Genomic DNA, 17,355 nt, shown 5'->3' with positions numbered 1-17,355 from the left:
TGTATTTGAAAGTTGCCAAGAGACTAGATCTTAAAGGTTCTCACCATAAGAAAAAAAATGTAACTGTGTGTGGTGATAGATGCTAATTAAACTCATCATGGTGATCATTTTACAATACATATTAAATCCTTATGCTGTACACCTAAAATTAAAATAATCTTAGGAGCACCTGGGTGTCTCAGTCAGTTAAGCATCAGACTCTTGATTTTGGCTCAGGTCATGATCTCACGGTTCGTGAGTTCAAGCCCTGCACTGTCTCCCTCTCTCTCCGCCCCCCCCCCCCCGTTCTTTCTCTCTCAAAAATAAACATACATTAAAAAAACACAATCTTATAAGTAGCTATATCTCAATAAAAAATCATTCTTATATATGTAACATTCAGAGAATGTGTTTCATTGCTTTATCATCATCTGCCTTATTATTAGTCTCTGAATAGACTAAACCCTTTGACTGAAAGCACCACAATATTCACTTCTGTATTACCCAAAGCCAAACATAATGCCTAAGAATAAAAGGTACTAAGCATTGTTGTGTGAATAATGATCATTGAGCAAAAGTAAGTTCCTCTAGTCTGTGTACTCACATTTTTGTGTGTGTATAGCACTTTTGCTATAATGGGGATGGTGACGACAAAGGAAACTTTTGTCAAGTGAAAACTTTTAATCTATAACCGAGTTAAAGATGAAGTTTGTATTCAATATGTATGATTCTTAGTGATAACTTTTGTTATAAATTTATCATTAATATTAGTGATAAAATAACAGTTGTTATTTTTTGATAGGGGGTATCATCCTCATTTTATAGGCAAAGAAATGAGAGCGTAAGGCATTAAGAAACAGAAGCATAAAGCTTAAGTTTCCAAAGTAAATGGTTGATTATATTTTACTTGTGTGTACTCACCAGTTAGTAGTTTTCACCAAATATTTTGGTGCTCCCCTGACACTGGGCAGACAGAAACAAAGCTTTTCTCTACTCACTTAGAATTAGATGTAGTCATGCGGATTGCTTAGGCAAAACAAATCTAAGAATATCATTGCCAGGGAGAAGCTTTAGGAGCCAGCACCCAATTCTCAAGCTCTCTGTCTCTACCACAACACCTGCCAAATTCGGAAGCTGACGACTATTCCAAGTCACTGGGACTTGACTGGGGACAAAGTGAAATTAACCATTTGCTGACTCAGATTTGGAAATAAAATATGAGCAAGAAACCAGTGCCTATTTCTTTAAGCCACTAAGATTTTATGACATAATTTGGCCCACCACGGCCAATACTTCAAAGTCCTAACTTCAATATTAAAGGTTGTTTGACTGTGAGTCTTAATAAAACTGGTTTTTTTTGTCAAGTTTGAAAAGTTTGAAAAAATAGATATCTAAAAAAAATCACTGAAAATTATGTGCCATTACAACACTAAAATAATAGAAATTTAGACACTCATAGTTATTACTTTCTTTTATCATTGCAAGCTTCGTGTATTAAAACATTAAAGACATATATGGACCAAGAGAAGCTACCAAGGAGAAATTCAGTCTGAAACAGTACAACAAATAGAAAACAGAGACAGAAATGAGGCAAAAGAGATTATGCAGCCAACATACATTCCAGAAATAAAATCTGGGTCAGAGCCAGGAACTGCTGAGTTAATCAATGTGAATCAGAAGAAACAGGGTCGGAAATGAGAGACATGTATTATCCAAAATAGAGTTGCAGATTCCAATTTCAGATCAAGTATCAGGGCAAAGTCAAGACATTTCACTTAAGTAGTATAGGTGAATAGACCTAAAAAAATTACTTAAAAAGTTCTCTTTGGTATTAAACTACCTCAGGTGTCACCATCATAATCCTCATCATAACAATAACAGATTGAGTCCTGTGTATTTTACATGCATTTTCACATTGAATCATCATTGCAATCCTAGGACACGGGTGAGAAAACAGAGGGGTCTGTGACAGCACTAGAACCTACCTCATTTTAGGCAACATAAAATTGCATTCTCTCAGTCACTGTGCTAAATGACCCTTTGCCCTTCATTCTTTTGTATTTTACCAAGAGTAATCATCAGTAAGTGGTTTGGCCTCCCAACACAGAGCCAGTCTAACACATGGCATAGGCCAAAAGCAAAAGCTAAATGCATCATGACAAATTAGAAAGAGGGCTAATATGTGATCTAAATTTGCTTAACAATAAATTAAATACCCACAGGGGAAGAGGTCAGGTCAGCTTCCCTCCATTATCTTTGTCCCATCTTGTATGGATCAAACACAAAACATATTTCAAAGACACATTAGATCATCATGCTAGTGGGTGCAGTTTCTCAGGAGGGTAAGGCTACTTAAAATGGAAAAGAACTTTGCCATATTTTTATTACAATTGCTTCATGATTTTCTTCTTATCTTTCTCTCCCCATTTTTTTTTTTAATAAAGAAAGCATGAGGGAGGTTCGAGGGACAGGAGGAGGGAGTGTAGGAGGAATATTGAAATCTGTCTCTCTTTAGGTAGAGCTCCACTGAGGTTCACACATGATCCAATCCAATTGACTATGATAAGAGACCAGGAAGACATATTGAGGCCAAAGCCTTAGTGAGCAGCTTTGCCTCTTTGTTTTGTCTTGTATGCGAAAACCTTTGAGAGATGGTTGTGGCTGATGGAAATATGAGGACCTGAATCCCAGATTCCAGCTTTCCCTATTTTGGAAACATGATTAACAACCCATTTATTAACATATTGATCTTCATAAGAAACATACATAAATTATTATTGTTTTGATCTTCACTTATTATGCCATGGCTGTGTGCTAGGTAATCTGCCTGAAAGAGATCATCTGCCTCCCTCTAAGGTGTATTGTATTAAATGAGTTAACACACTTGCACATTGTGTAGAGTAAGACAATAAGTGTTCTACACATTGTGTAGAATATCTACACATTGTGTAGAATAAGACAATAAGATGTATTATTTATTATGATGATGCTTACCGTCTCAATAAATCCTACAACAATGCTTTGAGGTGGACTCTACTTTCCCGGGTGAAAAAGCTGAGGCACAAGTAGTCTATGTAATATTCTAAAGGTCATACCACTAATAACTACAAAATGGGGCTGGGGCTCAACACTGTCAAGTATTAGTCTACCTGCAAATCCTTTGCTCCTTCCTCTAAGCCATGCCACCTGCCTCTCTCCATGGAAGAACTTGTACATTAGGTCTAAACATTAGGCATACTGGTCCTTGTTGAAAAGAACAAGTTCATCATAATTTTGTAACTCTCAACAATGCCAGCTGCTATAAACAGTATAAAATTTATGAAAATTTGGAAGTGTTCCCACCATAATAACACAGTATTTTTCAAAAATAATTTGCATGCTATATAACACGCTTTATATATAGCAAATAAAAAGCTAATCCTAAGTGACAATATGTGGGCAGATAATGAATCACTTGGAAATATCGTGTAGCTTTTACATAGAAAATATTGTCCTCCATAAAAAGATCTGGAGTATCTTAACCCTTTGCTCTGCCATGAAACCACAGCAGGAAGCTCTGGCAAACTAATAATGTGATAAGCTCAATTCTCTACACGGCAGGAGTGAGAGCTCTCTGTCTTGTAACAACTGTTTGGATGACTTTATATAAAGAGTGGGAAAGAAAATTATACTCCTCTCCCACATATCAATGGAAATGTTTCCCATGGAGTGACTCAGCCTGAAACCCTAAACAGGAGCATGGTCTCAGCAGGCTGTAGGCAGCCACAGCAGGCTTCACGTTAGCTGCCTTCAGCATTTGTGGGGACAACACAGAAATGAGGTTGCCAATAACACCAGAAGTTTCCACCTTGTGGGAAGAATCTAGTCTTACAGCAGGAAAAAAAAAAAAGACACTGACTGTGTTCTAAAATATGGCACTTTTCTACTGATCATCTATATTCAAAACAGCCAACATAACACACTACTCCCTTCCTATTAAAATAATAATTGTAAAATTACATCACTTACAACCTGCCAGGCACTGCTATCATTATTTGACGTATACTATTAATTCATGCAATTTAATCCTTACAACCCTTGACATATTTATTGTTTTCTGCATTTTATAGGTGCAAAGAATGGGACACAGTGACATTGACTAATTTTCCCAAAATGGGAAATCTAAAACATGGAGGATCAGGATTTGAATACAAGCTGTCTGGTGTGCTAGCAGCCTAACTAGGAATGTTGTGTCACTATCACTCTATTTTCCCTGATTAATTACAAGAGAAACCTTGAAGTTGAGAGAAGATTTCTTGTTACAGGGTGTAATGGACTAAATGTGTCCCCACCAAATGCACAGGTTGCTATACTACTCTCCAATAGGAAAGGTCTTTGGCAGGTAATGAGAACTAGCTGAAGTCATCAGAATGTGGCCCCAGTTGGATTAGTGCCCTTATTAAGAGTCCCTGGGAAGCTTACTGCTCCTCCCTTACTCTTCCCAACCTGTGAGGGTACAAGTAGTAGATTGTACCCCAGGAGGGAGCCCTTACAGGACCTGACCGTGCTGGAGCCCTGGTTTTAGACTTCCAACATACAGAACTGTGAGAAGTTAAGTTTCCAGTATTTATAAGTCACCCACTCTGTGATACTTGGCTATAGCAGCCCAAACAGAACAAGATATGGGGTGTATTGTGGCAGTTGTGGAGGGAACCCAAAATCAGATCAATTGAGGAAATGATCTTTATGGTGCTATCTAGGCCTCTCATTGAGTGATTTGGTTTTACCAAATTCTCTCATCTTGACAAGAGGTCTACAGCCCCACCCCATCCCCAAAAGCATATGAAACATTCATTTGATAGCACATATAGCACATATAATAGCACATACAATCTTAACATGCTGCAAATTTAAACTTAAATCAATAACTCGTTTTTTTTAAATTTAATACATATAAACAGCTTCCTATTGAAAGCTACAAAACAAAGTCAAGAAAGTGAATCCAATATACCATTTTCTAATCGACTATGGAGGAATGTCACTTTGTCCACATTGCACTGCAACATGAAAAATCTGATCCTTGGGGCACCTGGGTGTCTCCGTCAATGAGCTTCTGACTTTGGCTCAGGTCATGATCTCAAGGCTCGTAAGTTCAAGTCCTGTGTCGGGCTCTGTGCTGACAGCTCAGAGTCCAGAGCCTACTTCAGATTTTGTGTCTCCCTGTCTCTCTGTCCCTACCCTGCTCCCCATTTGTCTCTGTCTCTGTCTCTCTCTCTCTCAAAAATAAACAAACATTAAAAAACATTTTTTAAAGAAAAACCGGATCCTTAAATGCTGATGACAAACTGATCACATGTACTGAATAGCATGGAAAATATACTACTTTTATAATCTTCAGAATAATGTTTGTTTCCAGCTATATTTAACAATGGCAATCCTTTATTACACAAGGATACATTCTAATCATGTTATTCTTTGCTTCCTAATTACACAGGAAACTTCATGGATGATTAAGTCATATTGTCTTGCTTATTTGAAAAAGAGCATAGATCATGGAATTTACACTATTTTTTTTTATTTTCAGGTAATCAGTTAATTTGTTACAGTTAATCAGTTAATTTTTGACCCCATAAAATCAATTTTAAAATATTCTTAAACTCACTGTGTCACTTCTTACTACCAATTTATTGAATGCTCATTAATCTTTGTCTCAATATGTTACAACTTCTACATTTATGACAATTTTTATTACCATTTTATTACACCATATTCCTTAGTCAATAAAATGAAAGTAACAGTTTATAACATATTTAATACTTTAACAATAAATTCTGTTGGAATTCTAATATCTGAATTAAGTTATTCTATGTGATAATTTAGCTATTATGGCAATAATTTGCCTATTTTATGCCAGTACTTTCATAAACATTAAAATATTTTACTGATCCATGTAAATTCAATATAAGCTAAACCAAACTCAATGTTTCCTTCACTTGGGTGATTATGTCACCAAATTCCCCTATCTCTCAACTCAAATCTTTTGAACTAAACTGGATTTCTCTTTCTCTCTCTCAACTTCATTATTTCTCAAACTCTGTGTTAGTTTTATTGCTACAATATCTGAATCTATGCTTCTCTGGTTGTCTTTCATCATCCATGTTATTTAGTTTATTCTAACAGCCCACTGGCAAGATTCTAGCCTCTTTCCATACCATATACCATCCTCATCTTTACCAAATTAAACTCTTTCTTCATGTTTTTCTACCCTTAAAACCCTACATTTACTCCTCACTGTCTAACTCAAGTTTAGCATGATATATTTTAATTCCATCTCATTTTTACATCTTTAACAGCACTTACAGTCTTAATTTGTGGTATGGCTAAATATGATTCCTCTTCCTGCCTCAAATATATGCTGAATTTTCCTTTTTATCTATATTATTTCCTTCTCCATTTACCTTAAACCTATTTTTTAAGATTCATTTTAAACCCTACTTCTTCCATGAAGACTTCCCTTTTCCCACCTCCAAATGTATACTAATGTCCTACAGAACCCCTAACTTTGTGGCACTTAAAATATTCTGCCTAGATACAGTCATTTATCCATTAGTTTCTAGCCTTCATTAAGCATCCTTGAAGGGAGGGTCCACATCTGTTCATATCTCTATTTCCTTCAGTACCAAGCAGAATACTCTAACAAAAGAAAGTGCTCAGAACTATTTACTTAATTATCGGATATAACACAACAGCAAAGAGCATGCAGAACGCAGTCATTCTAGACTTCATGTCCTTAATGGGATAAGAGGATGATCTGTGCTTTCAGCTGCTCAAAACAGTTTTCGAATATCAGGAACACTTCGATGTCAGAAATTTCTGCCCCCGTCCAGTGATAGTTGTTGTATTTTTATTATTGACTAAGAAAATGCACGCTTTCTTATGGCTTTGCATCTTCACTGAAAATACCCAAACATCCTCCCAACCTCACCCTGAACACTTCAGTCCTCAAGTGAGGAAGACTCTAGAAAACTTGTGAAATTGTCCTTTTCAGATAATATGCACTGTTTATTAATGTTCCTGACTTATATGTACCCCAAAAATATATTAGTATTCATTTATCCTATCTACTTCTTATTATTTCAAATTCCCCTTCTGTGTGTAATTCTTTTCCCTGCCTCTCCTCCCAAGTCTTATTGTATCTCCTGTATGCCACACCTCTCTCTGCATAAGCAGCCCCAGCTTCCTCTTCCATTCTTGTGTCTAGTGATTGTTTTTCTCTTTCTAAAGCTTTTTGCGTTCTCTTCCTCCAATCACCATAGTATTCCCACCATTCTTGCCAATCTTATTCCACTCTCTATGTGCTATTTTTTTTCTCTACTCATCATCTTCCCAACTTGCGGTGCCTCTTATTTATTAGTTACTTCCTTTTCTCTCTTCAATACCTTGACCCAGCTGCTATTCATATTTATAGTTGAAACTCATTTCATGAAACATGGTCCTGAAAATGTGTGGTAAAAATAAAACTGCTTATAAATAAAATCTTACTGTTTATGTGAAAAGAAACTTCATATTTAGAAATAACCTACTATAAATTGGATTGCCATGGTCTATCTTTTGTATAATCACACACACTTGAAAAGTTGGCTAAAGGTCCTGATACCCTCTCTCTAACAACCTCTAATTCCAACTCCACAATGAATCTGTGACTCCCTGCTCCCAGTCCTTTTACTAATGTTACACTAACAGAAGAAGCAACAAGGAAACAACAACAAAGCCCTCCTTTTTTCCCCTTTACTTCTGTTTGTTCTTCTAATCAGTTGCCAAATCACCAGTTTCCATTCACCCAAATTCTTACCTTTTGCTTTACTTCTGGTACAGTTGGAATGTTCCCAGGCTTCATTTTGCATCTAATATCCTAGTTCTTTTTTTTTTTAATGATATTTAAGTTTACCTTTTCCTTATTCTCATGCCCAAAGGTAGTCCCAAGTGGACCTACTTGCAAACACAAAAGACATACCTACATCTATCCCAACGTTAACCAGGATCTGTAAACCTCTAAATAATTAGTATCTGATTTAACACGAATGCCAAATAAAATCATACTACCAACAGGAATACTTACACTCAGCATATTTCTGAAGTTGGGAAAATTCTGAGGGGCTGAGGTGGGCCCACTTCTCCTGGTTGGTCATGGTGGTAGTGATGTCTCTTACATACCAGGTGAGGAATTCTTTATTCAGGTGTTTGGCAGAATTCTATACTTCAGAGTTTCCACATGGCATGTTTCATTACAAAATATCTCAAGCTTTCAAAATATGCAATCTGTCAACATGAAACCGATGTGGATGTGAGTTTGTAGTTTCAATAATATATTAAAGCACTGCAGAAAAAGAAACATAAAAATAAAAAGATCAGTATTATTGCACAAAGAAAAAATTGACAAGTTATAGAATGTTAAGAATTTTTAATTTCTAAATAATGTGTTCCAAAGTTATTCTATTTTGTGTAATACTCAATTGGTAATTGTCTGTGCATTCTTTAATTGCATTTTTATGTATATTTCCTAATGCCAGATCACAGGAATAAATATGATTAAAATATAAAATGAAGAAACTTTTATGAAGTCTGTTTCATAAAAGTAGATTTTTTTGTTGTTAACGTTTATAAATTCCACATTTTAAGAGCAAATAAGGGTGTCATTTTTATGAACTTATCAATCCTTTAATATTTAAGCAATTATTATATAAAAATCCAGACCCAAAACATTAAAGGAGGCTAATTAAACCCTACACATAATATTAGCCAGTATAACAGATTTTTAACAATGATTTGGAATGACACTCAACTGTACCACATATATTTGAAATCAGGCAAATCAATTTTGGGAGTCATATAGAGATTTTTCCCAGCAATAAAATAAACAGAATATTTTCATTTTACAATTTGTAAAACCCAATAAAAGTTACCAAATTAAAACAATTCCAAATGTCTGACAGACTTGTGTAATGACAGTAGAATAACTACTATGAATCATGCTTAAAAATAAATCCCTAGGTTGTCATGGTCCTACATTCACTGCCTTCTCTATAAGGCAAACAAAATGACAAACCATCTGGTTTCAACTTTTTATTAAAGACAGTAATCAATTGCTCAAAGTCAGAGTGGCATTGTGATCATTAGAGAAAATGAAATATTTAGCAACAGTGACTTAAGTTTTTGGAATTGTATGCTTGGAAAGCTTATTTATACAGATGTCATTATCTCAGGCCATAGTACCTATATTTGGCATTAGTGTGTAAGCTCTCTTAGCATCTGTTTTTGTTGTTTGTTTGTTTGTTTCCCTATCAACCCCAGGACCTCACTGTCACATCCTTTCATCTTTGCCTTAAAAAAGATTCTTGTCTGTCTCATCTGTTCAGAGTTCCTGCACTCAGTTTTACAGGATGATGGTTTGCTATTTAACTGGCAATAATGAAGATAGTGATGTGTTAACAAAGGCCAAATTGCTAGCTCTCTTTTTCCTGCCAGGGAATGCTCTTAAATCACAACCATAACTTTGTGGAAATAATGCAAACTAAAAGAACAGGAACATGTGATGGACATTTATTTGTGTCTTCTTTGTGATTTCATCCTTCTCACTGATTTCATCTTAATTCTTTCTTCTCCCAGTTACGTGCAGTTTGGGGACTATAAAACAAGGTGTCCTATTCTTTCCTATCTAGAGGGAGACAGATGATTCAGTCATATTTGGCACATGAGACCATCTCATGGGGCTTCAAATGTTGAATGGAGTTACTCAAGGACAGGATGAAAATAGTTGTACCTAAATGATACAGCAATAATTGGCTGCATGTCCATGCTTGAACTAGACTGTCCAGATATCTTGTCATTTCAAGAAGCAAGTAACATTCTTTCAATTAAGCATTAAGTAGATCAGAATCAGTTTCTATTGCCTTCAACCCCCAAATCTTAACTAATGATAATGGAAGATCGTTTATTCATTTTTTTTTAATTTTTTTTAACGTTTATTTATTTTTTTGGGGACAGAGAGAGACAGAGCCTGAACGGAGGAGGGGCAGAGAGAGAGGGAGACACAGAATCGGAAACAGGCTCCAGGCTCTGAGCCATCCGCCCAGAGCCTGACGCGGGGCTCGAACTCACGGACCGCGAGATCGTGACCTGGCTGAAGTCGGACGCTTAACCGACTGCGCCACCCAGGCGCCCTTGTTTATTCATTTTAAAGAAAGTTTATTTACCCCCCTCTGTGTGCCAGAAAGCATTCTAAGCACTATAAATGCAACAAAGATCAAAATATACCCCAAAAATGAAAATAATGTTAATTACAACAATGTGTCAGCTTTACTGAGAGCTTACAGTATGCATGGTACTCTCCTCACAGTATTTGTGTGTCAGATTATTCAGTCTTCACATAATAACTTTGTGAGGAACCAATGCTCTCTGACTTCAACAAAGAAACTGACCCTGGATGATAAGAATCTGGTTAAATATGAGAGACACTGCTAGAAACTTAAGCAATATTTACTCCTCTCCCTTGCTTCCTTGGTAACAGAACTCTAATCTTAATGAATGAAAATATATCCATCTAAAAAACTATATTCTTCAGGTTATTTGCATAATTAAATGACCAGTGAGATATAAATAAAGTTGGATAAGGTGTATAGAAAGGTTCTACTGGGAAAAACAGCTGGCAAATTAACTTTTAACCTTTTTTCTCTTCCTCCAACTTCCTACCAGGAATGGTAACATATTGGCTGCAAATCCAGCAGGTTTTTTGTTTTGTTTTGTTTTGTTTTTGTACTTCTGAGATAAAATGGAAGGCATGTGCAAAGAATAGTAGAATCCTATAAAGTAGGCCAGGAAGCCAAACAGCTAACTGCAGAAAGATTTGGCCGTCCCCCTATTTTTTGTGAATAAAGTTTTATTGGAACCAGCAAGAGGCCAATTTTTGAAGGGATCTCAATGCTAAATAAAGTTTGGGGAATTATTCTGAAGGCAGTAATCAACAGTAGAAGATCCCAAAATACCAGAAACCTGATCCCTGTGGGAAAATGTCATTATAGAAAAATGCCAATGCCTTCATTTTGTGTCTTGCTCTCACTGTATTATTGCAATAGCTTCTTAACTGGCCCCCTGAGCTCCACCTTTCTTTAATGTTGCCTGTTTGTTGAGTTCATGGACAGTCACAGACTAAGGCGATTCCAGAGGCCTGTCTGATAAATTAGCAATAAAAAGTTAATTAATATATGAGAATAGTAATGAATTGGTTAATTAATTATAGCTTTCTACCTTGTTACTTGCTGGGAAATTTATTAAAATTCCTCAATTATTTACATATGAAAAAACTCAAATTTAAAATGACTGGATAACTGATATCCTTCACATCTCTACATGAATCCCGTCTTCACAGTAAAATGTTACCTGGTCATTCAACTTAAAATTGCACATTTCATACACACCATCCCTCCATCATGCTTTTATTTGCTTTGAATATAATATCTATCAAATATTTAATTTATTTATGTTATGTAATTCTTTGCTCCTCATGCTACAAATTAGGGGCAACATGAGTGGTTTTGAGCCCTCATAGGATTCCACAAAAAGGACAATACAAGGAAAAATACTTATTGCATTTTCCCTTGATTTTCATCCAGGTGTATGTATAGGGGCCAAGGGCAGGCCACCCCAAAATGGGCCCCTTTGGAATGGAAATTATTCTGACTGAAAGCAATAAAGACCCTATAGGCTCAAAGGCAATTTTGCCCCTCCAGTAATTACATAGAAGAATCTCACCGGGTGCTCTTTTCCAGAATAAGAGTTATTAGCAGAGATAAATTTGATCAAAGTGACCCATCTTTATGGCTGGGCAAACATCTAATTACCAAACTTCTGCTTATTCTATCACCCTGTGAATTACATCCCTTTCCAATGACGTCCCAGAGCACTACCCCCCTTCTCCTTAGTTCAGGATACATATACGCCTCATTTTGCCTGTCTTTGAAATTTCAGTATCTGTATAGGTTCCCCATACATATGCTATTAAATTTGATTTTCTCCTCTTAATCTGTCTCATGTCAATTTGATTCTTAGTCTGTTAGAATACTGAAGGGGAAATGACATTCTTTCTCCCCAACACATGTATTAGATTCTATGTTACCATATTCTCTCCTGTGCTTTAAGACCTAAGTCCCACGAGGACAGTGATTTTTGTCTGTTTGCTACTTTCCTAGTACTTAAAAGAATGCTTGGTATGTAGTAGCTGATTAGTAAATAATTATGGTATGAACTCACTTACATGCTTTTTTCATAAAGAAAGACCTGGGTAGTAGAGGTAGAAAGAGCTCCTCAAGTTGAGAAAGAGAAAATGGGGCATAAAGGGGTTAGGAATATCAGTCACTACAGATTTCACTCTACTAGGGGCCATCCGTTTCCTTCAACTCAAGAGACATGAAGCAAAGAAGTTGTAGTTAGAGGTACAAAAATTTTACACTTACAAGAAAAAGACTGGGGCATCTGGGTGGCTCAGTGGATTAAGCAGCTAACTCTCGGTTACAGCTTAAGTCATGATCTCATGGTTGTGGGACTGAACCCTGCAATGGGCTCTGCTCTGCACTGTGTGTGGAGCTTGCTTGGGATTCTGTCTCTCCCTCTCTGCTCCTCCCATGCTCGTGCTTACATGTGTCCTCTCTCTCACTCTCTTTCTCAAAAATAAAATAAATGAACTTTAAAAAATTTTATTTTACACAGTTTTTGAGTACTTTATTATTGTTTTTGTTGTCAAATATAACTAAGTCCATATAAATGAGCATTATTCCCAAGGAATGCTTACATATTTATGATAACACACATGAGTATGATAACACACATGATAACACACACAGGACTATCTTTAAATTATTTTTCTATATCTAACAAAAAAAATTACATAGCTTTCTTTAATTTAGCATGATCTTGTCAACACAAGTCCTAGTCTTTTTTTTTTTTTTTAAGATAGAGAGAGTGCTTGTGAGTGGGGAGAGAGAAGAGAGAGAAAAAGAAAGAGAGAGAGAGAGAATCTGAAGCAGGCTCCATACCCAGCACAGAGCCTGATGCAGGTTTTGACTCCATGATGGTGAGATCATGACTCGAGAGGAAATCAAGAGTTGGACTCTTAACCAACTGAGCCAGCCAGATGGCAGAGTCCTAACTTTCTGTATCAAGAGCAGTTTCTCTGGACTGATCTAATACAATTTGCATTTTATTAAGAAGATGTTAAAGAGTAATGGCAGCCCTGAAGGACTCCAAGTAAATTCTCTTTGGTTCTTGGATTTGTTTTCTTCCAAAACTAATACACCTTGAATAAAACCTCCTCTTAATCCTTCTCCTAGTGTAAAGCCTTTGTCTTCTTACAATCCTGGTAGTGCTAACTCTCACAATGAGATGTGACATGTGGTAAAGTAAGAAAAAATAAGGGTGGGATGCAAATGGAAAAGTTTTCCTAATCAAATATTTTAAACTAGCTGAACTAACGTATCACAGCTCTCTATAAAGAGAAAAGTTGCATGTATAATATTAAACCAGGAGATACAGCTATTCATGCCTCAGGAGAGGCATTCCCATGATGGCAACACTTTCTTACAGTCTCTGCCTCTTTATAAATGTGTAGAAAGAGAATGACAATATTCAGTTGAGATTCCCTATGGTACATTCACAGATTTCCTGCTCCCAGGCAAGGGGTTTCTTCAGGTACATAAAATGAAAGCCAGGGAGGATCCACTTTGCTGGCTGTTGGAAAGCAGTCTAATGCTGGCATTTTCATCTACTCAATGGATGGGCCATTTTACTTAGTCATTGGCAGGAAATAATTATGTTGGAGGATTGGAGAAGGCTCTTGGCCTACTTTGGGCTAACACATATTCTCTACAATGAGGGAAGGAAACCAATCTCCTATGAAGAAGTTATAGGCAATATCTAGATGCATGAATTTGATGGACTGGATTCATTATTTATTAGAGTATGTTTCTTGATAATTATTCAAAGTCAACAAGTCTAAGAGTCAAAATATCAACCGAAGAATTTATGAAAGAGAAGTAAGATCATGAGGCACCTGGGTGGCTCAATTGGTTAAGCATCTGACTCTGGATTTTGGCTCAGGTCATGACCTCACTGTTGAGAGATCAACATTCACTGTTGAGAGATTATCTCTCTCCCTTTTCCCCCTCTCTCTCTGCCCCCATCCCCTGCTCACACTGTCTTTCTCTCTCTCCCTCTTAAAAAAAAGTGTTTAAGAAAAGTAGGATGAAACTAAATGGAACATTAATGCTATCATGTAATTTATAAGTACTTGTTCATTTATTAATGAAAGGAACATGATAGACACTATGCCAGGTGTTGGAGATATATTAAAAGCAAAACATATATGGTATCTGAGTTCTTGGATTTTGTTTTGACGGAAGATCTACATTACTACAAACCAACTATACAAATAAATCATTCTGAATTGTAATAACTTGTATGGAAAAAAAAAGGCAATGTAGTTCTGTGAGAGAGCACCACAGTATCCTCATTAAGAGATTCAAAGAGCAACTCAGAGAGGAAGTTTTATTTATACTGCATGATAAAAGGTGAGTAATAATTAAAAACTTGGGTGAGAAGAAAAACATGAGCAGAAGCCTCAGAGTGGGAAGAAAAAAAATAACAGATCTCTAAAGAAGACAGGTGTAACTGGAGAAATAGATAAGAACTACATCTTGTAGATTCTTAGAAGATACACTGAAGATTTATCATAACTGAAGTGTGAAACCACTGACATATTCTGAGCAGGAGATAAACATGATCCACTTATATTTTAAGAAGTCCATTATAAACGGTGGATGGAAAGGTAACAAGCATCGAAGTGGAAGGTCTGCTCCAGTACTGGATAGAGCTGGTGTTGGCTTCTACTACAGAAATGGAAGTAAAGATGAAGGAAAAGGCCAAACTCAAGATATATTTTAGAAGTAGGATTTTATAATGAATGGGATATATTGTGTGTAGGATGAGGGAACCAAGAATGACTCCTAGAGTTTGAGCTTGAGCAAAGCATAGAGAAAGGTGGAGTTTAAAGAATTACTATTTACTGGAAGAGTATCAGGTATGAGAAGAGATGAATCAGTATTCTGTTTGGGAATGTATGAAATTTGAGAAGGGACATCTCAATTGACAGCACTAGTAGCTAGTAAGATACACCTAAGCTAATAAAAGAGAAATAGAGCTCATATTTTGTGAGTTGTCTGATATAGATAATACTGTTGAAGATACGAGCATGTGTACATTTGCCTGATGTAGCAGCCATAGAGCTTTGCCTCTAAGCTCTGCCTTTAAGAAAGAACGTGCATTCAGCTGCAAGACTGTAGTAGCTGACAGCCTCTAGCTCTTATTGCTTTCAGAATACAGTCAGCTTTTGAACCAAGGTCACACTCTTCTCAGGCAGGGGTCAAAGACTAAAGATGATGGATGTACTAGGACCATGTGGTTTTTGTACAATGGAGGACTCCTGTAATGATCCGTATTTGCTCCACAACAACCCATTGGACCGGCTGAGATTTTGTTAGATCTGCATTGTGATCTGAAGCTATTCATAACCAAATCAGCACCCCCACCTCCTTTCTTTTCTTGGGTATCAAATCTGCATCATTGTTTGAAGGCTGTCTCTGCCCAATCCTGCTTTTCCTCCCTTTATCTTTCACAGGAATAATTTCCTGGTAAGCCTTTGTATCCCTAACTCCATTTTGGTGTTTGTTTCCTGGTGAAGGATCCCATGTGTCAGGATCCCTAGTAGGAAACAGATGGTACACTTAAAATGGGTAAGTAGGAATTTAATAAAAGGATTCTGAGTGAATATGGACGAAGGTTAGGGAGCTAATAGAGGCTGGTGAAGTATATTGATCTAGCAAAACTTGGGAACTTATTGACCCTAAGCCTAAACGGAACAAGGATGTTGTAGGTAAGAAACCTCAGAGTAGCTATATATATATACAGGGTCATCTGAGAGGGGCCATGTTCTTGGATAGCAGGATTCACCTATTTTCAAAGGACTTAGCTGGGCAGGAGGTGGAGGGAAATGACATCCCTAACCTTGTACTCTTCCAACTCTCCCATCTTCTCTAGTGCCTCACAATGACCAAACCCAATCATAAGTCAGAGGGCAAAGGCAACAATTGATGCCACCTGTATGAAATAACCTCAGGAAGCAGAGAGCAATATGGAAGGGGGGAAGGGGAAAGGGGAAAGGAGAGATCTCAAGGGGCAAATAAGGAAATAGCAAGCACATCTGAGGAAAGAATATGGTGTGAGAAAGAGGGCCCAGGACAAAGTTCCAAAGAGTTCCTGTATTTAGAGATTAGAAGTAGAGGGGTGCTTAGGTGCCTCTGCTAGTTGGTTAAGTGGCCAACTTTTGACATCAGTTCAGGTCAGGATCTCAAGGGCGGTCATGAGATCAAGCCCAATGTCAGCCTCTGTGCTGAGCATGGAGCCTTTTAGGGATTCTCTCTCTCTCTCTCTCTCTCTCTCTCTCTCTCTCTCTCTAATCCTCCCCCCTCACTCTATGTGCACACGTGCTCACTGGCTCTCTCAAAAATAAATGAATGAATGAATGGGTAAGTAAACATTATTTTAAAATGTAGACAAAGACCCCCCCCCCCAAATAGAATATGGTGCCAGAGAGACAACAAAAGAGGAAGAAAAGAATCCTTCAAGGATAGAGTAGAAGGCACTTTTCATAAGTTTCTGGGCAATTAAATAAGATACGGAGGGGCACCTGGGTGGCTCAATCAATTAAGCATCTGACTTCGGCTGAGGTCATGATCTCATGGTTCGTGGGTTCGAGCCTGGCATCGGGTTCTGTGCTGACAGCTCAGAGCCTGGAGCCTGTTTCGAAGTCTGCGTGTGTGTGTGTGTGTGTGTGTGTGTGTGTGTGTGTGTGTGTGTGTCTCTGCCCCTCCCCATCGCCCCATGCGCACGCTCACGTGCTCTCTCTCTCTCTCAAAAATGAATAAACATTAAAAAATTTTTTTTTAAGATGAGGACTGAAACACCCAAAGGCAACATGATGGTCACTGGTGACCTTAGCAAAACAATTTCTCTGAGGCTGAGCAACTCAAATTGGAACAGGTTGCAGAGTAGAACTGAGCTTGGGATAGCTGTGAAAGCCATTAACTCTCAGAGAAGTATGATTGTGAGGAGTGGAAAGCTGGAAGTAACTATCCAAGAAGAATATGGAATCAAGGAATTTTGCTTGCTTTTTTGTTTGTTCGTTTGTAGGAATCACTGCAACAAAATTTAAAATTGAAGAGAAAGATTTATAGCGAGAATGGTTTAAGGATCAGAAGAAGTGATAGGTATTTCAGTCTTTAAAAAGGATTA

General features: G+C 37.2%; 1 protein-coding gene across 13 annotated transcripts in view; it reads right to left on the bottom strand.

Annotated features, from left to right (window-relative positions):
- Positions 1-17,355, bottom strand: part of DGKB (diacylglycerol kinase beta) — a 788,048-nt gene that overhangs the window by 640,152 nt on the left and 130,541 nt on the right. For all 13 annotated transcript variants that reach the window (XM_053218395.1, XM_053218393.1, XM_053218397.1 and 10 more), the window contains exon 2: positions 8,078-8,335. In XM_053218395.1, coding sequence (XP_053074370.1) covers positions 8,078-8,147 — 70 coding nt within the window. In that variant the 5' untranslated portion in view covers positions 8,148-8,335. The remainder of the gene's footprint in view (positions 1-8,077; positions 8,336-17,355) is intronic.

Source organism: Acinonyx jubatus, chromosome A2 (genome assembly GCF_027475565.1).
Source record: "Acinonyx jubatus isolate Ajub_Pintada_27869175 chromosome A2, VMU_Ajub_asm_v1.0, whole genome shotgun sequence".
Classification (NCBI taxonomy): Eukaryota; Metazoa; Chordata; class Mammalia; order Carnivora; family Felidae; genus Acinonyx; species Acinonyx jubatus.
The sequence above is the reverse complement of the archived record's forward strand: the minus strand, read 5'-3'. Positions and strand labels throughout refer to the sequence as shown.